The 22,269-nt window shown below is 34.3% G+C and overlaps 1 protein-coding gene across 1 annotated transcript; it reads right to left on the bottom strand.

Moving 5' to 3' along the window:
- Positions 1–4,285: 4,285 nt before the first annotated feature.
- Positions 4,286–12,873, bottom strand: LOC121992334 (probable apyrase 6). The gene is made up of 8 exons (XM_042546629.1): positions 12,082–12,873; positions 11,728–11,840; positions 9,603–9,710; positions 7,327–7,381; positions 6,082–6,252; positions 5,264–5,361; positions 4,918–5,114; positions 4,286–4,656 (listed from the first exon to the last, which is right to left on the bottom strand). The coding sequence occupies exons 1-8, from the start codon at positions 12,725–12,727 to the stop codon at positions 4,389–4,391; spliced, it is 1,656 nt and encodes a 551-aa protein (XP_042402563.1). The 5' UTR covers positions 12,728–12,873; the 3' UTR covers positions 4,286–4,388.
- Positions 12,874–22,269: the final 9,396 nt, after the last annotated feature.

Raw genomic sequence — 22,269 nt, 5'->3', positions numbered from 1 at the left:
TATAATTCTTCACTTTTATCTCAATACTCCATCATTATCATACAAACATGATAGTAATATACATAAAAACATCTAAATTTTTAAAATAAAATTTGATTTAACCCCAAAAAATCCCACAAAATCCTATATTTAAGTCAACCCGGGTCAACCCGAACCCGACCCAACCCGAAATTTTTTTTCTCTCCAACCCTCCAACCCGAACCCGACCCGAACCCGAAAATGTCCAACCCGAACCTGATTTTTTCGGGTCGACTCGGGTTGGGTCGTCAGGTCGGGTTCATTTTTGACACCCCTAGATTTATGCATGATGATAGACCTTGATCATGAGTATGTGCATAGGTATAGATGTAAACATAAGCAGAAATATAAACAAAAATATAAACAGAAATATAAACATAAACATTAACATTGGCGTAAACATAAACATAGCATGAACATATCTGTATGTGTACTTATAAATGTATCGTGGTGGTGGCATAGTTGCACATAGCAGTACTGTAACATAAGTTGTTGATCAGACAACTACCCTAACTAGGTTGGCGGGGACCGCTCCTTGGAACGAAGCCCCTACCCATGCATGATTTTGGTGCGCTCCCCGAGCTTAGGTCCCCGATTCATCCCACTATCCCAATTCATGAGGGTTCTTCGGCAAGCTCCTCGGGCTTAGGTCCCCGGTTCATAACTTAACCTGTAATAAGATTTGGCAAGCTCCCCAGACTTAGGTCCCCGGTTCATAACTTAACCCATAAAAAGATTTGGCAAGCTCCCCAGGCTTAGGTCCCCGGTTCATAACTTAACTCATAATAAGATTTGATACGCTTCCTGCGCTTAGGTCCTCGGTTACAACCAACTACTTCATTTTCATAAACATAGACATAAGCATAAGCACAATCATAATCATGATCACTACATAGGCATGAATACAAGCATGTATATAAACTTAAACATAATCCTTACATAGGCATGCACAAAAACATATACATAAACATGATCACTACATAAGCATGGAATGCAAATATTAATATGTGCATCATTGTAAGTGGGTTAATTTCCTAAACATTTGAGGTTATCATAATGAGAAGCAAGAAGCAACATGAACTTGCCTAATCTAGGGGTCCAAAATCTAGATGTAGCATATATGTATAGTCATCATGATAAGTAGGGCATAACTAAAAATCGAAACCTCATTTAAAGTACCTATACATGCATGAACTTCAGGAACAAAAATAAAACATAATAATTAAACCCCTAAAATAAAATTTAACCAAAGCCTTAAAGAATTTGAAACTTGGAAGCCCTACTCTATAAATTGAACATGCAAAGTTCTCTAACTTTTGAGGGTAAACAAGTATTAAAACATGAAGGAACGTATAGTGAAACATCATGATAATTAAACTTCTAAAACAGAATTTAAACCATTCCTATAAATCTGAAATGTCCTGGTTATATGAGTTGAATTAAGCATAGAAAAGTTTCCTACCTTCTAATGGAAAGCAACTAGAAACATGACCCAAATTGTAGTACAACATCCCTATATATATAACTTCTAAAACATATTTTAAACTACTTTTATAAATCTGAAATACAACTTCTTCACAATCAATTTAGAGCATAATAAAAGGAACCTAAACATGATATCATTAGCAAGAAAACAAGTCGAACATTACAAGCTATAAAATCCGAAACTTCACAATTTTTAGGGCCTAGCTAAGCATCAACTAAGGTAGGGAACATGCACAATTTATATAGGCGGAAACATGATATCATTAGAAAGAAAACAAGCCAAACATTACAAGCTATAAAATCCAAAACTTCACAATTTATAGAGCCTAGCTAAAGCATCAACTAAGGTAGAAACATGCACAATTTATATAGGTCGAAACATAATATCATTATCAAGAAAAACAAGCCAAACATTACAATCTATAAAAAATTTGAAACTTCACAAGACTATAGAAGCTAATCTAAAGAATTATCATAATTGAAAACATGCCCAATTCATGTGGTCTGAAACATGATATCATAGCAAGGAAAACAAGCCAACCTTACAAGTTATAAAAATTCGAAACTTCGCAAGACTATAGAAGCTAATCTAAAGGATTATCATAATTGAAAATATGCCCATTTCATATGGTCTGAAACATGATATCATAGCAAGGAAAACAAGTCAACCTTACAAGATATAAAAATCCGAAACTACACCAGGCATAGAGGCTAACTAAAATAATAACATGATTGAGAACATGGCTTGAATACTTAGCTTTTAACTCCTTGTCTTCCCTTGGAACTCTAGCACCGGTGGGGTCGACGGCAACAAGAAGGTAAGGGGAGTTCTAGGTGAGGGTTTAAATAGAAGAGAGGCTTAGGACTTGGTCTAAGTTTTAATTCTTATAAATTTTATAAATACTAAGTCATATATATTATTTTTATAAAATTTATTATTAAGTCTAGATAGAAACCTTTATTCATGATTATATAATTTCATATATATTTTACTTAGGCATATAAATTTTATCCATAATACATAATATATAATTTATAATACTATAATTTCTTAATTGGTTACTAAGTGCATGTTCTATATATATTCATCCTGTATTTTCCTTATTTAATTCTATTTATTATTTGTAATTTATATTATACCTTATATGCTACATAATATATTATTTTATTTCTATATTAATTAGATGAATGATCTCTGCAAATTTATACATATTGAGTTTTATCCCTAAGTGCTAAGTCTTTTAATTCATATACACGTTATAATTTATAACATATATAGTATATATTATTTATATTTCATTTATGATTAGATGGATAATTTATACGCATAAATGCTAAGTCATGTATAATTTCTATATAAAAATTTATATCTATATGTTTTATTTGTTCTTATATACATACTAAGTCTTTATAAATTGTATAAATAACAAAAATCTATATCTATGGTTATATAAATTTTTATAAGCCTATTTATATTTACTAAGTCATAAAAATTTATATACGTGGGTTATATAAATTTTTATCCACTTACTAAGTTATATAAATTTATATAAAATTTATTCACATGAATTATATAAATTTTTATATATTTACTAAATCATATACATTTTTATATAAAAATTTATACACATGTGGTATATAAATTTTTATATACACATTTAGTTTTTAAATAAATTTTATACATATTTTTATTCAACCATTTTCTTAATTGATTAATTCTAATTCCATAAATAAAAGCTAAATTAATTAAATCCGTCTATTAAATTAATAAATTCTTAATTAAATCTAAATTTCAATTAAATGTTAATCCAATAAATATCTTTAATTAAATAAGTGGATTTCGGATACTACAATACCTTTCTGTACTAACTCTGTGATGCAGAATACTCTTAAGTCTGGAAATACTGATCCAGGTGCCTGGAAGGATTCAAGCACCTCCAGCCGATATAAGTGCCTGAAAGGTATTCAGACTCCTCTATCACCTTAGCGCACGTAGCAGGATAAGATGATAACTTCTGGTTGGTCAGCACACATCAAATCTAGTGATCTCCAAAGGAATTGAGATGCTTGGGATGTGATAGAGTCAACCAGGAGAGCTTCGCTCAGCGCTCACCATGTTAGCGACCAAGGCGCATCAAAGGGATTGAGGTGCTTGGACAAGGATAAGGCACGACGAGCTCGGATCCGATCAGATTTGATTGAGGCGCCTCACAAAAGCATAAAAGCGCTTGGATCATCCTTTATAAAGGGGTTCGACCAACAGTTTAAATCATTCACTTCTAATGACTTCAAACAATCAAATGATCTCCACGCCACTCCAAACTTCAACTACGACATCAGGGCACTGCTCCGGCAACCATGCTCTACTCTAAATCTTGTAAAGTTGTATAATTTATTTAATCAAAAGTTATATTTTCATATCTTTGATTTTGTACTTAATCAAATTGATAATGAATTACCTAACGAAAACGATCAACAATCACAAGTCTTAAAATAGGAATCGTTAAAAGATCCGAGCCAAGTAAAATTAATCATGTTAATATTATTTCAATTATTATCTCGTTTCTGCTTTAACTCTAAATTTTAAGAGAAACATGAAAAAGTCAAAAATGTTATTCACCCCTCTTCTCTAGCGCTTACTTCTCTAGCGCTTACTTCGATACTACAGACAATGTGAACTAAAGTTGTTATTTGATGAAAACCCTTAGAGAATAGAATAGCTTTGAAGAATTTCTCAGGGTAGATACAATCAATCTCAATTGGTTCGACTTGAGAACCAACCTGCAAAATTAAAGAGCCTTAAGATTTCATCTGATCAATTAATCCTCTACAAAGAATAATCGCAATGTTCCATAAATACATTAACAAAATTGGGGGAACAAAAATCAGGCAGGCATATGGGTAACTATGTAACGCCCCTTCTCTAGGTCATAAATAGTCTTCGACCTTGGTTTTCGCCAATTAGATACATAGAATACAGAGAGAATTACAAGAAGAACTATCGCAAACAATAAAATGAACGTTAATGTATCGCTCCCGGCAATATTTGGGAAGTTTTCAGGATCTAACTCGGGCTGGTACACTGTCTGCAGTACAAATGCACCTAATGTCCAATCCAGAGGACTGCCTCCGGTGGAATCAGCAAACCCTATCCTGCAAAAGGAATTTGAGCTTGAATTATGTAGGAGAAGAATTCTACACAATCCTTTTAATTGAATAACCATTCATGTAACTATGATGGATGATCAATCAGTTATAGATCATAATCTGATACTTAAAATTTAATCTCCATGTTAGATATTATGATGGAACCAACATTGCCAGTAGGGGTTGTATAATAGCAACCATTAGTTTGTTTACTAGTACCGAGAGTGGCAGTACACATCATAAGAAACCGAATTTAGCGAAGCTTACTGTTTTTCATCCATGGGAACTCCAAGACCATCATGTAATAGAGACACCATGAAAGCTGATGAAAAACAATATTTCATGAGGTCCATCTCATGGATGCTGGGATGTGCTTCTTTTAGACTATCCCAATTGTCTTCGCAATAATGTCGTCCAGCAGCTTCTACATCTAACAAGGAAGCCTTTGGTGTCATCCCAAATAACTGGGAAGAGTGAAGGCGACAGTAAGAAGAAAAAAAACAATGCAAAACTAATAAGTCCATTTGAAAAAATACCATAGAAAAAGAAGTTAATGGTTTAGTTTTATTAGCTACACAACCAGGGGACAATGGTAACTGAATCACCTACAAACCTCGGAAACAAAGTAAAATTTCTGCCGGGATTCCAGCATTCCTTTAAATTCAGTCTTAAATCTTTGTAAAATTTCACATTGGGAATTTGAACAGATACCTACAAGGGGGGAACAAAGTGTAATGATTATGGATTCAAAATAACTAATAGCAATTCTCAACTTACACACTTTCAATTGTGTGAAATGATGCATCCAGTATATATTTTAAGAAAATTGATCTAAAATACTTAACACTTGGAGGCAGTTCTAACGCGGTTCTTGTTCAGAACCCAGCATGTTCATCTATCTCTTTTCACTATATTATTAGCCATGGCTATAAAAGTAGATGAAAAAAATATAATGATGCATAAAGATCCCATCACTACCTAGTCTTATAAGCTAAATATAATCTTAATATATACAGAAGTAAGTAATAAGCCTCATATTATAAGGTTTGATAGCATACGATTTTCACCCTCAAATTCACCAGCTATGGAGTATATTCTTCTGTATGGTAATTTTTCTCCCGTCTTCCACTATTAATTGCAGAATCAATCCTCACTGGTTGATGTCATTTGCCTCAATGCATCTGTATCTTTCAGGAAAAATTCAATATTCCCTTAAAAGGTATAATTATGTGATTACTCAATATTAACTGAATCATTATCATAGTTATCTTATTATTCAAGATGTCAAATACCACTAGCTTCTAGACACGGGGACAAGAATGATATGAATAGGCAATAAGCACGCAACATAGGAAGTACAATATGGAACATCGAACAAAAAATCCAGAAGATAAGAAATAGAAAATATATAATTAGATATCACTAATCTACCTTGTCCTTGTAACAACATATAGGCCTTTGATCTACACGTAGCAAATCTGTTCTCTGCTTCAACTGAAATGTTCTTCTGAGATACTATAGATGATTTCATCACAATAAAACTTTGGTTGTATGCTTTTGGGAGGCATGAAAATTGGATAGTTTCCTCAATATAGCTTGAAGCTGCAGAAAAAAGGCGACTAAAATACAGTTGTAGAATTCTTGATTAAGAGAACCATGTGCCTATGTAATAAGTATAGATTGAGATATGAAATCTTAATTGTAAATGTAGGTGAATTGTTTATTTCAGCATTTGTAAATTGCAAGGGGATGTCACACAACAAAGTACAACCTTTAGTTCCAGAAGAAAAACCTTTGTGGCATTCAGCTCAAATTATCTGACGTTTTATACCCACAGGGAGAAGAGATGAGAAAGATAAAGAGGAAATAGATGAGAGAAGAGAGAGGAAGTAGCTTGGGAGAAATGTAACTTTTATAGATTCTTGATAATTACCATACCCTTTGAAATATGTGTACACCCAAATAACTTGAGAGTTCCAACAAGTCTCAACAAAAGCCTTAGAGAGGACTCATCCAGTGTTTAGAATTCAATACAAGTTTTTGAAAACTGCAAGCAATCCATAAGGCCCCTGGAGGTTCTCCATGATGCAATCATATGCAATTATACAATTCAGGAATGACAAGTAGCACATTTTAATCAGCACATGCATCAATCAAGCATTAATCAATATTGAATCAAATAAGATCATCTATAACACTGACTAGAATCAAGTATGATCTTGACAATTATATAATTTATTGTATATTTAAGTAATCAAACCAGAGCCATCTTCAAATGAGACATACAATGCCTATTTATTGGCCTTTGGTAAGGAATGTTGTTGCAATCAAAGCTCTTGAAAAATGATATCAAGTCCAGTTGTCTTCTAAAACAAAAAATAATGGACATATTACAGAACACAGTTTTTGAGTATAACTAAAGAGAGAACAGTTTGTGTGTACGCACAGAAAAAAGGATAAGAGATGAAGTTTCAGTGTTTCATATATTCAAGATGAAAGTGAATGTGTAGGAATATATATCACAATTGCAGGTACTTCAAGTTTAGTTTCACTGCTAATGTGATCATATACAAGTATCAATATCCCTCCAACTTTATCTATATTTATCTGGAACTTCCAAAGTGCAAGTTTTTCTAATTAAGGCTAGTTAAAAAATGAAATTATCTTAGAACTCACCTGTCCCAGTCGTACTGTAGTTATGCAAATGCATTAATGACTCCCAAGCTACATCCTGCATATAATTAATAATAAGAGACCTTAAGATAAAAAAAAGGCCATCATATGTGAGAAAAGAAGATGCAATAAAAAAGCAAGGCAATTGGGAAAGATTAACCCATCAATAACACTTAGTAAGGATATAGTATGGCCATACTCGTGATGAAGTGGATCCAAGTATCCAACAATTGTTGCTTAAAAAAAATTTACACAGAATAGAGGTCAATTTTCACTCGTAAGTGTCGTTGTTCTCCATAGATACAATAGGGGTAGATGAGAAGTCCAAATATCCAAACAATAAAGAAAAGTAATTTTAATATAGCACTATAAACACCAGTATTCAGTACATTGATCATTGCTGTTATGTATTTCTGAACAGTATCATGCAGATCATAATAAAGCACACATAAGAAACAAAGGTCAAGAAAGTTTTGGTAAGATTTTATGGATTGTGATAGCAGTTATCTATCAGAAGTTCAAACAATAAACCAAGTTTAAGGGAAGTATCTGCCCAAATACATAAAAGCTTATAAGATGCAATACAATCTATTTTTATGAGTTGTCTCTAGACTAATCTAGTCAAGCAACAAATGAAGCATCTAAAAAGCACAACTACAAGCTAAGAAGAAGCAAAGCAATGAAAAAAATTGAAAAATAACAATAATCAGCAAAATTAACCTTTAAGCTAATTCCATCTAAGTTTCGGAAAGAAAAGGAAACTTTTAATCATTGTGTACCAAGTAGGTGCACTTATATAGTTCGAGTATAATTAAGACTTTTCCTTGTTAAACCAGCATGCGTCAACAAGTACCCATTTCCCATGCAATATGTGTACCATGTCTTGGATGGTTCCAGATTTCTAGCACTCATTCTTGAAGTTGGTGTATCCATACCATTACAGTTTTTGAAAGCTTCCTTCACAAAACTAGAAATCAAATATCTCAGAAAACTCAATAAAACCTATGTTTCAATGCATTTTAGTAACATATGTTAGAAATGGTAATGGCATTACTGTATTAACACTATTAGGTCAGATACACAGCCATGGGATTTCACTAAGGATATCTATCAACAACAACCAAACTTTATCCCACTAGGTGGGGTTAGTTAAGGCAAGATATCTATCAATGAAATAATTTGGGCATGAAGTAGACCATATTTGGAAAGTATAATTTTTATAGAACTGTCAATGTCATTCCCAAAACCAGAAAAAGTTTCAAGTGTTACATTACGTGTAGACAGACAATATCACAATTTGTCAAAATCAATGAACAAAAATCAAAATTAAGGATAGGAGTGTTGGTTATTACTAAAAGACAACACAGAAAAAATCAACAAAATAAAGAAAAAAAAAATTAAGATAGATGTGTGAACTTACTAAAAAGAATAAAATAAAATAGTAACATTGAAGATCATTTAGGTGTAGATCCAATATAAGATAAAATGAGGAAATAGATTGAGAATGAGATGGTATTGCCCTGGGAGAAGATGACAAATGGATTCTATAGTCAAAAGGGTTGAATATAGGCTAGAAAATATGAGAGATAGAGATAGACTAAAGAATTCCTCAATACCAGCTTCCATTTAAGTTGCAAGTTGTTGGCTTCTCTTATTTCTCTTTCAGTCCAACAGTTGGACTGGCAGATGGTCTGTTTTTTTTTTTCTCCTTCTTGTGAGAGACTTCAATACATGGATATTATAAGTAAAATTTTCTAGCTAAAAGTTCAATGGAGGGACCAAACCAACGTAGTTAACCCCAAATAGTTCAGATAAACATAAGTTGACGAGGATGATAATGATGATGGATATTTGCAGTGAAAAGAAATTCAATAATTACATGAGTAGATTACTTGATTAACAAGTTCTATAGGCAATAATGATATCCAAGTTCAAATATCAAAAAAAGAAAGCAAGAAAAATTTTGATGTGACATTGAGTATTAAACACAAGGGGAGCCTTGGCGCAACGGTAAAGTTGTTGTCATGTGACCAAAAAGGTCATGGGTTCGAATCCTGGAAACAACCTCTTGCAAAAAAGCAGGGTAAGGCTGCGTATAATGGATCCTTTGCCGGGACCCCGCATGGCGGGAGCTTAATGCACCGGGCTGCCCTTTTTTTTTTATTATTGAGTATTAAACACAAATCATTATAAATAAGTGAATGACAATAATAAGACTAAAGATAATGAGGTCAAAAAATAACAATTTGGCATGGGGGGAACAACAGAGACACTCTTACCTGACCAAATTGGTGAATGCTTTTGCTATAAAGGTTATAAGTAACACCAGGAAATTTAAGCATTCTAGAGAACTCCGTGGAAGGTGGCTCTTCTGGAGCAAATGTGATCTGCAAAGTAGAATTCATTTAGCAGTAATATTCCAGACCATGTTTAAAATATCATGTAATCATCAGTGAATTCCATGAAATATATAAGGGAATTAAATAGAATTATGAAGTGCCTATTCGCACTAGCATATCTCCTGATTCTCATATTTGGATAAGTAATGAAACTGAATTTATCAATAAAAAAAAAAAGGCAGCCCAGTGCACGAAGTTCCCGCCATGCGGGGTCCCGGGGAAGGATCAATTGTATGCAGCCTTACCTTGCTTTTTGCAAGAGACTGTTTCCAGGATTTGAAACCGTAACATTTTGATCACATGGCAACAACTTTACCGTTGCGCCAAGGCTCCCCTTCAAACTGAATTTATCAATATGGGTTGAAAAAACCACCAGCCAAAGGCCCTGTAGAAGAATGTTAATTTCCAATACCTTGTACCTTGAAATGGACTAGGATGGATTTTATATTTTCTCAGGTTCAAGTAATTCTAATTGGATAAAACAGTCTTACTATGGCTCATCCCTTCCAGCATCTTGTAGGATTGCTCCAGTAGAGTTTGTATTCATCAGAATAAAATAATTGGAAAAACCAATTGTACTATCACTTATTCAGAGTAGAGGATCAATGCCATACACATGTTTATATAGAAAGCATTGATTTTTCAGCATAGGAAAAGTTCCAATGTTAGGATTCACTTGGATAAGGAGGCTTTTCTATTTTAATTTTAAATGAAAATACTTCATGAAAATTTGTTTGTTCAGATATTTTTGGGAAAAAAATGAAATGATCATATTGAAAGTGAAATGATATTTTTTTAAAAAAAAAAATCAAATAATTATTTGAAGTTTTCAACAATTTTTATTTTCAATGAACTGATGATTATTCTTATGCAGCACCATCTCAGTCTGCCTAGTCAACATGGCCAACTAGGAACTAGGTCTGCCTAGTGGTGCAATTTGCTTGGTTGTCTGAATCCAACTTGTTCCACCTAGCAATTGGGCAGACCCAATTTTATGGATTGGCCTATCTACACTCCCTATTAGCCCGACCAATTAGCCAGATTGGATTAATTCAGTTAATCCCCCAAGCTGGCTTGATCAAGCAGTGACACTCGATCGTCTCGATCAGGATGGTTGGCTCGACTGGCTCGATCGAGCCAGTCCAGTCACGGTTAATAAGTGGAAAGATCACTAAGTTAAGAAATGAACTGAGATACTCGACAACACATTAAATCAAGAGAAGTTAAACAAAAAAAAAAGTGGAATTCGATATTTTAAGTAAATATGATGAACAAAGGCTGAAACTGAAGAATGATGCATTGGATTTTCAGAATTTTACTTATGAAACCCCCTTATATATAATAGAAATGAACAAAAACTTCTCTGGACCTGCTCAATAAAAGTCCCCCTATGTGTGGATAGCATGATAATTCCACTCCTATAAGTTCATAATTAATCATGCCTAATTTCAATTCCAATAATCGGGCATGAATTATGGGAATTGCCATAGTACTTTGTATCCCTGGTCTAAGAGGATGATTAGCTGCACTAGGATTATCATAACTTAGACTCCACCGTGAGGGTAGCAATGAGGGAGTTACCTCATATGTAGTCATATACTTTTCTCTTTTAAACAATATCTATCAAAAAATTGTCTATTTTAGAAACTTACCAAAAAATGGAACTAAAATTACAATTTTGAGAATGAAACAGGTTTTGAGGAAAAGATAAGAAAAGTATGAAAGCTCTCGATAATAACAGAAAGAATATAGAAGAAGAAAATAAGAAAGTTAGGATAGCATTCTATTTGCTCAAGCAATAAGAAGTTATATCCATATCATCTATCTATATATACATACATACATACATATACACACATTAAAATTGTGGACACTATTATTCCAATATCCCTAGTATGAGGATTTTAAAAAACAGAAGAATGACATGCAATCTAAATGAGAACCTGATTATCAAGCAAAACGGAAAAACTATTTGCATTGGGATTAAATGAATAGAAATAATAACCTGTGTCGAAGCCCCACCAAGTTCAATGATCCCCACAGTTTCTTGACGATTACCTCCTAATGTACCAAGGACATAGTTGGCAGCAATCCAAGCATAGATCCCTTTATCTTGACCTGTAAGACAAAGTTAAAGATTTTTTTAATCAGAATACACTGAAAAGCCTTTGCTGAATATAAAGACTATCTTGACCTGTAAGACAAAGTTAAAGATTTTTTTAATCAGAATCCTCTAAAAGGCATTGCTGAATATAAAAGACCAGGATAGTATTGATTGTGCTAGCAATTCAACAAGAAAATAGGATAACAACAAATTATCATGCCAATGCAGCACCCATTTGACTCATTTGAAGACAACCTGTGATGGAGGAAGCCCACTCGTTTACGAACATAAATCCAGACGATCTCAAAGCCCTCCTGCAAGAGTCCATAATTGCCAACCTCACTCGCAAGGGAAGTTTCTCCAACCCTCCATTCTCGATCAGCATCACCTTCGTCTTCCTCCATTCCGCTCTCGGAACCCTCCGCTTGGCGAATTCCAGCAGCTTGACGATTGACCCGCCGGCATCCTCCGGCGCCGCGCCGAACGCGCCCAAACCGGGCCTCACCTGCAGCGACACCGACGCCCCGCCATCGGAGCCGACGAAGGAGATCCTACCTTCGTTGAGGAACTCGAAGACGTGGATCCGGGACCCAGCCGAACTGGCACCGATGACGAGGCCGAATCCCCTGGGGCGGGGAGCGTCGAAATGAGCCGAGACGTGGGTCCGCCCGGCGGCGGCTAAGAGGTAGAATAGGAAAGGGAGGATGAGGAGACCCGCAGCGAGAATCCAGCGGCGGCCGCCTCCGCCAAGGGGGAGGGAACGGGAGGCGACGGAGGAAGGGGCCGAGTAGTACAGGCGGGGGTGGAGCTGGGTGCGGTGCGGCGGGATGTAGGCGCCGCCGGAGCCGAGAGAGGACGATGAGGAGGAAGAAGGGCGAGACTGGAGGGAGGAGAAATCCATGGAGACGAGATCAGGTCAACGACGGGATTGGTGCGGGATCCATCCGCTAGGGCTTCATCGTCGTCTTCGACGACTCCTCGAGATCGACGGGAAGGAACGAGCAAAGGAGTCCAGTTTTGTTTTTGGAAATTTTTATTTGCCTCCGAAGTATAAACTTCTTTTCCCCGGGGGCTGTAAATAAATTACAAGTTTGTAAGAAAAATTTATGTTCCTTAATTTAAATTCGTTCAATATACTTAAATGAATAAATTTGTTCAATGACTGAATATTATAAATTATTCATAAATAATATCTACGAATAAAATTTATAAATTATATTTATATTTATTAAATTTATAAATAAATAAAAAAATTTCTAACTAAATAAATAAATTTATAATTTCACATTTATTAACTAATCGAATAATTTTTTAAATATAGAATTATTTTATAAATGAATCTAGTTTAAAATTCAAGTCAAAATCATGTTCAAACTCATAAATAAAATAAAATATGTCCAAGGTGAATACCAGTTTGATTTATTTTAGATTTCTTGATTTGAATTTAAACAATATAAAATATTTGACTTAATTTGGCTTCCTTTTTCACAAGAGATACTTAAAGTATTAAAATCAGCAAAATTACTTTGGAGCTTTTAAACTCCTGTGATTTTATTCTAATCATCTCCTAATTACCTACGATGGCAATAAATAATTAAATATTCATGACTATTTGATCAAACAAAGTCAAATTCATGTTCCAACACAATGGAAGAGCAACAGAATACTTTCTCAATTTTTTAAATATTTAAAAATTGAGTTTTAATTTTGATCAATTAATTAATAAATTTTATTTAATAGACGGTTGATCTAAAAATACTAAATTAATAGGTTGTTTATTACTAGCGCTTTTAAATTTATTCTGATAATCGATAAAAAAAATATATAAGACCAAATTAGTCACCTCAATCATCCCAACATGAATCTAAATTTAATATCTGGTGTCAACTTAAAAAAAAATTAAATTTAAGTAATATAGTTATATTTGAATGAGTCCTACCAATATACGAGTAGTCATTGGTTATTCATTTTTTACTCACTTAGGCTCCATTTGACCGGGATGATAAAATTAGGATTATATTTTTAAAAAATTATTAATATGTCATTTGATAGGATTGATTAAGAGTAGGATTAGGGTTGATTAGAAATGAGATTAATAATTTCTAGATATGAAGAATAATTATTAATTCTATCCCAATTCTATTTTAATCAACTTAATTCTAATCCTATCATTCCTATTAAACGGAGCCTTAAATATAAGTTTATCATCCAAATTCTAAAATTAATTTTTAAATATCTGTAGTAGCAGATATTTAATTGAGCATATGGTCCGTATTAAAAAATTAATAAAGCGACTATTCTATCTATAACAAATTTGGACAAAACTAATTCAGCTTAACTTTTTCCTACTTGTCAAAATTACTACCAGAAGCATTATTATATTACAATATTAAATTAATCAAATTTACTTTAATATTTATACGATAGCACATCCAAAGTTCAAAATTATCCAAAAGGCACCTAAGCTTTTAAAAGGTCTAAAAGGCTGACTTTTTTTCACGTTTTACCCCTTTTGCTAAATTTGACTTTTGCTTTTCTTTCTCTTTCTCCCACCTCTCTTCTCTTCTATTTCTTTTAGAGGCATATAATAATTATTATGATATTAATTTTTAAAAATTAATTTAACATCACTGATGATGTTGATTTGTACTACCACGAGTGGCGAGCCTATTCATATTAGGCTAAACATGGATTTGATTTCCTAGAAAGTATAGGATCACATTTTAGTTAAAACTTAGCATAATATTATAACACCTCTAGAAATACTGAAATAAGTAATAGAGGACTCCGTTAGATTCCTTACATCTTTAGAAACTCACAAGATTTAAAATGGGTTCAATCCCTCCATTGCTTATTTCAACCTCTATAGATATGTTACAATGTTATACTAACTTTTAGCTAGAACGTGGTCTTGATGTTAAGAAATCAAGCTCATGTTGCGCTTGATCTAAATCAGATCAGGGTCGAGGTAATGCTGATTCAGATCCTTCGAGCTTGTTTTGATTTAGATCGGGCTCAATCAGACTAGGCTCGAAGGATTTGAATCAGCACTACTACAAGCATGATCTAATTCAATTCAAGCCCAACATGAGTTTGATTTCTCGAAGACCAAGACCATGTTCTAGTTGAAAGTTAATATAACATTGTAGCACCTCCGGAGAGACCAAAATAAGTAATGGAGAATCTTGTTGTACTCCTTGCAACCTCATAAATCCACAGGACTTGAAATGAGTTCAATCAGATCTGTCTAGGTCCATTAGTGAATTTTGATTGAAATTCACTGATAGACCTAGACAAATCTAATTAGACTTATTTCAAATTTTGTAGATATATGACGTTATAAGAGTCCAATGGTGTCTTCCATTGCTTATTTTGGTTTTTCTGAAGATGCTACAATATTATGCAAAAAGTCAACTAGAATGTGGTCATGGTCTCCGGGAATTAGGCCCACATTGGGCCTGATATGAATCAAACCAGACCAATGGTAGTGTTGATTCAAATCATTTGGGTCTAATATAATTCAAATCAAGCTCAACGTGGATTTGATTTTCCGGAAATTAGGATCACCTTTTAGCTAAATGTAAGTATAATATTGTAATGCTTTCAGAGAGTCAAAATTCACTGATAGACATAGACAGATCTGATTAGACTCATTTCAAATCATTTGAATTTTTTGAGACTGCAAAGAGTTCAACGATATCCTCTGTTACTTATTTTGACCTCTCTGACAATGTTATAATGTTATGCTAACTTTCAGCTTGAATATGGTCATGGTTTTCAAGAAATTAGGCTCTCGTGGGGCTTGATCTCAATCAAAGCAATCTTGCAATAGTGCAAAACATGTGGCAAGGTGATTGCTCGTTCCCAGCGCCCTCGCCAATCTATCTATAGGCCAACACGGAGGAAGTAAATCATAAGTAGCTACTAGCCCTTAGTACAAATAGTCAAGACATGGGAAAAAATATGCTCAAATGCATGGAGTTTTGACATCAATATTTTATATAATAATACCCGATATTTCAACCACTATATTGCCTCGAGAGAACTCATAGTAGTGCAAACCGATACCTTTAGCCTTGCTAATAAAATTAAGTTACGATGATGATTTTTATTGCATGTGTTGATTTTCTAAATGCATGAATTAAAATGAATTAAAGACTTATAGCGATCTCCCGCAGATTGACAATCGGTGATGGCTGAATGTAATTTTCGAACTTGCTGAACTTGCTATTGAAAGAGTGATCACAAAATCGGAAAGCTCTCCACAATTTCACGAACCAAATCCCACCGCCTCGGATGTTTTCCTTCCTCTCTCTTTCTCCACAACCTTCATTATCGTTCTTGTTGAATGATCCTTGGACGCACCATTTATAAAGGGAAATAACACAGGGGTATAATGGATATTTTCCATTAAGAGTAGTGGGCAACGTGGGCATGTTCCTACGTTCCAATTTCCTACATCTCCCACTCGTCCAAGGTAAGTCACTAAGATTAGTTCATTCAGGTCAGTCACTAAGATCAATTAGTCATAAAAATTAAATAAGTCACATAGACTATTTGAGAGTTTAGTCACATAGACCATATTATAACATCCAATCTATACTAAGATAAAATTGTTCGTGCGACAACAAGCACACTGAGCGATAGTTGCTAAGAAGATTGTTACACCTTACATAGCCGCTCTCTGAGAGATCAATGCTAATAAAGTTGTTACACTTTACTTAGCCACTCAAATAAATTAGAGACACACTCTGCATGACACATAACCTCTTTCCTGGTGACACATAATCTTTATCTAGGATTCATCCAATCTCCCAATGACACACAATCATTATCTTGGAGATATACATGTCTTGTTATTTAACCAGATTAAATAATTTTCATTTACATCAATATGAACATCTCTAATCCCTTATAATGACCATTATGTCAAGAGCATATTCCATATCCAATATTCACATTCATTTATATACATAACAGAAATAGGTCGATCAGTAAATAACATCTAATGATGTAAATATATTTAATCTTCCTTTTTAGCTAGAATATATTCATACTAATCAGTCGGTTTCCTAGTTATGTTCTATAGACCGAATCATATATAGTCATAGGATACATGCTAAAAGTAGCAAACACTGATTAGAACTTCAAGTAAACAGCTAAATAGTCACTAAGGTAAAAAACTGAGATTAACTTATAATCTCAAAGGTCTCACATAGTAGAGAAACAGAGATCAATTCTCCTACTACCTTTATTGTCGCAATAACGCATGTGGTATGAATCACATGTTACGATGTTATTCTCTTTACTAAAAAGAGTGCATATTTTTCTCAAATTTAACATCGTACAGATTTTGATTTAGACATACCTAATGTTTAATCCTGAATTCAACATATGAATTCTAATCTGACCTTCAACAGGTTCAGTAAATGGTGGGTTCATTTACTTCGATCATTATTAATACATAAATAATCTCATCTTGACATAATTATCAAGGCGACCTCAGCTTATGAATTTATCTCTAATTTCAGCTACATAAGTTATTCCATAAGTAATGGTCTTACCTCTATTTGTACTTAACAAATAGATATGATTATCCATGCTAGACCAATCTCAACTTGCCAACATGCTCACTGAGATCTTATATGAATGTAACAAACACAACATACACACTGAATAAATTATGACAAATGACACAATCAAATCACAAAGTCTGATTGTTATTTTAATATTGTTACATTCTACGAAGTTTCAAAGACTTTACATATTCTTTAAATGACTCTTTAGTTATTGGCTTAATAAAAGGATTTGTAAGCATAACACGTGTAGAGACATACTCAAGAATTACTTTTCTTTTAGCCACAATATCTCACAAAATTATATTTAATTTCTATATGCTTGCCTTTACTGTGATATTTGGGATCCTTCGAAAAAACTATTGCAGCATGACTGTCACAGTATACAGTTACTGGACTCCCACTATCCTCAGCAATTTTCAAATGCTTCAGGAATCTTCTCAGCAATTTGGGGTAGGAGGATAGGTGTACTCCGACAGCATCCCGTCCACTCGGTCACTCATCAGGAGCAGTGAGGGCAGAGTGCACGGTTGTGATAGGTCTACCCACTCGGTCTCACTATCGTGTGTGAGATGACTGACTGGAGAGTAGGGGTGACTAGGACATGTCATTGGCATCATATGCATCGATGCATTTATTGCTTGTGGTTGCTGCACTTGTATGTTGTATATTGAATGGATGCATTTGTTTAACATGTATACAGGATTCCTATACTTCTTGGTTGATTATCCATACACCAGGTCCTGGTTAGTATAGTTTTCTCTTATTTATTTTAGTTGCATTTATCATTCTTATATCAGGAGACTGTACGCATAATTAGTGCTAGTTGTTATTTTCTTACTATGGGTGCCAATATTACCTGCGAAGGAGTTGACTCACCCCGTGGATATTTACTATTTTCAGGTTGAGGTTGTCCGGAGGAGTTCTAGTCGCTAGTCCCCAGCAGATTGCGAGGATGTGTTTTATCTTTTGGTTTCTTATTGTACTTTTTAGACTTGTTCTAGCTTTGACACTTGGATATTGTGTTATCTTTATTGTCGATAAGTTTTATTTGAATGTGTTTTTGCTACATGACTGCTTGGATGGCAGAAGAGGTGAATTCGTTGTGATTTGTGTTTTATGGGTGTAGTGGAATAGGATATCGATTTTGAGCTTTATGGGTGTAGTTGAGTAGGATTTTTGACTTGATTTTCTTATCGTTGCATTTGTTTAGTTTTACTATTAAACTGCGTGGTGATTGCTTGTTTATATATATATATATATATATATATATATATATATATATATATATATATATATATATATATATATATATATATATATATATTATTCCGGCCGTGTTGGCCGAGATATTTGGATGAATGTAGTAAGTTTCAGATTGTCGCCCGTACAGGGGAGATGCTGCCGAAATTTCTTCTGGCAGAGACTCCTCCGGGGCGTGATAGTCACAGTATACAGTTACTGGACTCCCACTATCCTCAGTAATTTTCAAATGTTTCAGGAATCTTCTCAACCAAACTGCTTCTTGCACAACCGCTAAACATGCCACATATTCAACTTCCATAGTCGACAAAGCTACACAAGCTTGTTTCTTGCTATTCCAAGAGATGGTGCCACCATTCAGCAAGAATGCATAGCCTGATGTGGATTTTCTATCATCCGAATCCCCAGCCCAATCTGCATCTGAATAACCTTTCAGACTTATATTTGATCCTTGAAAATAGAGACACTAATTTGTTGTCGCCTTCACATATCTGAATATCCTTTTCAGACCTCTTCCAGTGTCTCGGTCCTGGGTTTGACTGGAAGCGACTGACCAAGCTCACAATATAGCTGATATCGAGATGTGTACACAATATAGTTACATCAAACTACCAATAGCACTGGCATATGGGTTTTTATTTATCTCAACTATTTCCTCTGGAGTTTTAGGGCACATACTCTTGCTCAAAACAGTACCTTTCACAATAGGTGTATGTTCTACGTTGTAATTTGACATGCTGAAATGATGTAACATCTTATTTATATAAGACTCTTGTGACATACCTAAAAGTCTTTTAAGACAATTTCTTATAATCTTCACTCCTAAGATGTATTCAGCTTTTCCCATATCCGTTGTATCAAATTGTTATGACAACCACTACTTGACTTCATTCACATATCCTATATCATTTCTAGTTATCAGCATATCATCAACATATAATGATAAAATGACATACTTTCGTTTTCCCCTTTTTAAGAAAACACAATGATTCTCATTGATCATCTCGAAACCATAAGATAAAACGACTTCGTTAAATCTTATGTTCCATTGTCTTGATACTTACTTTAGCCCATATATAGACTTTCTAAGTCTACATACTTTCTGCTCTTGACCTTCAGTAATGAAATCTTCTGGCTGAACCATATAGATTTTTTCGTCAAGATCACCGTTAAGTAAAGCAGTTTTTACATCCATTTGATGTAATTCCAAGTCATAATGTGCCACAAGGGCCAAAATAACTCGTATTGACACAAATTTCACTATGAGAGAAAATGTTTCTTCAAAATCAATACCCTCCATTTGGGTATATCCTTTTGCAGCTAAACGAGCTTTGTATTTGTTAATCGATCCATCAGTTTTTCTCTTTATTTTAAGAGTCCACTTATTCCCAATAACCCTTCGGCCTGGAGGAAGATTGACTAAGTCTCAAACATTATTCTGAATCATGGACTCCATCTCTTCAACCATTGCAGCTTTCCATTTTTCTCTAACTCTACATCTCAATGCTTCCTCAATGGATTAAGGTTCATTGTCATCAATTGAAAGTGTAATCAATGCCTCATTCTCAATATGAACCGCCTTCTTAGATTTGATCTTACGAACACTTCTTCGTAAGTTAGACTATTGAAAAGTCGACTCATGACTCGACATATCACTTTCACTCGGTTGACTAGACTCAGGTATCCCTTTTGACACCTCTCTTGTTGATAATATCTTATCCTCCCCAAAAAGAAAAACATTTTTATCAACATCACATCTGATTGGGAACTCTGTTTTGAGAAAAGTCGTATCTCTCGAGTCCATTTCGCAGATGGTTCCATCTAATTGCTCACCTATAAAAATATAATCTTTGGAGGTCTCATGATATCTTATAAAGATACATTTCTTACCCCTAGGTCCCAGTTTTCCATACTTATGAGAACTATCATGAACATAAGCAGCTGACCCCAGGATCTTAAATTACGTAAATCTGGTTTTCTGCCTGTCCAACGTTCATATGGGATAAATGGAACTGACTTTGAAGGCACTGTGTTAAGTATATAGGATGCAGTTAATAATGCATCTCCCCAATAGGAGATTGGAAAATTAGCCTGCGTCATCATAGACCTAACCATTTCAAGAAGAGTCCTATTTTTCTTTCAGCTACCCCATTTTGCTATGGAATTCCATGGATTGTCAGCTATCTTATAATCCCTCTATCATTACATATTATCTTGAACATATCAGATAAATATTCCCCTCCACGATCAGTACGTAAAGTCGTAACATTATGTTCTGTTTGATTCTTAACTTCGTTCATATAACGAATAAAACAATCCAATGCTTCAGATTTATGAGAAATCAAAATACACATGACCAAACCGAGAGAAATCATCAATAAATGTAATAAAATAGGAAGCTACATGTCTAGCTTTCACATTCATTAAATCACAAATATCTGAATGAATTAATTGCAATGTTGATTCAGATCTAATAGCCTTACCAAATAGTTTCCCAGTTGCTTTTCCAGCAAGACAATGCTCACATATGGACAAGTGAATCTTAGCTCGAGTGCCTATTGGGACATCTCTAGCCAACTAATTCATATATTCTTGTCCTATGTGTCCTAATCTAGCATGCCAAATCTCATCAGTTAAATCTACATCACTAGTTAGAGCAATGTTTGAAAAACAACCATCAATAGCATAATTGACATCTGGTTCTACTTCAAGAACTATAAAACAATTTGTTAAAAAACTATGTCTGATTGACACTGAGTCAATCTTAAGTTCAACATACCGACTGTAAAAATTAATACAATACCCTAAATCAAGAAGACACATAATGGAAACAAGATTTCATCGAATTTCAGGAGCATACAAGACATCATGTAGAAACAAAACACTACCACCACGGAGATTGAGTTTGTAAGTACTGACTCCTTTGACTTCAACTCTTGCATTGTTTCCTACATAGATCCACTTGTTGCAAGTTGGTACCCGACGATACTCAACAAATGTAACTCGTTCCCGAGCTATATGGTTAGTTGCTCCCAAATCTATAATTCACAAAGGATAAGAATCATCTAACAACACTAAACTAGCAACAAAATGCTCAGGAAAAGAAGACACACTTGGATTTACCTTTTTCGGCTCAATGCACTCCCAAGCGAAGTGGCCCTTCTTGCCACAGTTAAAACAAGTCAACTTGTTTTTAGGTTTCTTTCCAATCTTCTTTACTATCTTCTTGATTGGCCCTGTCCTAAAGCAGCAGCTTCTCTCTTCTTTCCCTTCCCTTTCTTGAACCATTTCTTTTTCATGGATCCAGATGATCCAGCAGAACCTACAACCACATAAGCTTGTCCAGAAATCCTTGTAGATTCAACTATCTCCGCCTCCAATTCTACATGGCGTGAGACGTCAGTGAAATTCTTGATACTCTCACTGTGAGTTAGGGTCTGTTTCATAGTCTCCCAAGAATCTGGATGTGAACGAATAACTGCTTGAACCTGTTGTTCATCAGTTAACTCATGACCAGTAGTTTTAAGCTTCCGAATCATGTTCGACATCTCCCTGAGGTGTTGAACCATTGATACATTCGTACGCTTCTTGTAGTTGTCAAACT

Source organism: Zingiber officinale, chromosome 6B, assembly GCF_018446385.1.
Source record: "Zingiber officinale cultivar Zhangliang chromosome 6B, Zo_v1.1, whole genome shotgun sequence".
Lineage (NCBI taxonomy): Eukaryota > Viridiplantae > Streptophyta > Magnoliopsida > Zingiberales > Zingiberaceae > Zingiber > Zingiber officinale.
This window is presented reverse-complemented; position numbering and strand designations above follow the sequence as displayed.

What these genes read in the sequence shown, in the direction of transcription:
- LOC121992334 (XM_042546629.1), bottom strand. Translation starts at nt 12,727, where the DNA reads ATGGATTTCTCCTCCCTCCAGTCTCGCCCTTCTTCCTCCTCATCGTCC. An exon ending in AATTTTACTTTGTTTCCGAG is followed by an intron (nt 5,115 to 5,263) that starts GTTTGTAGGTGA and finishes CACTCTTCCCAG; the next exon opens with TTATTTGGGATGACACCAAA. An exon ending in GTTCCCATGGATGAAAAACA is followed by an intron (nt 4,657 to 4,917) that starts GTAAGCTTCGCT and finishes TTCCTTTTGCAG; the next exon opens with GATAGGGTTTGCTGATTCCA.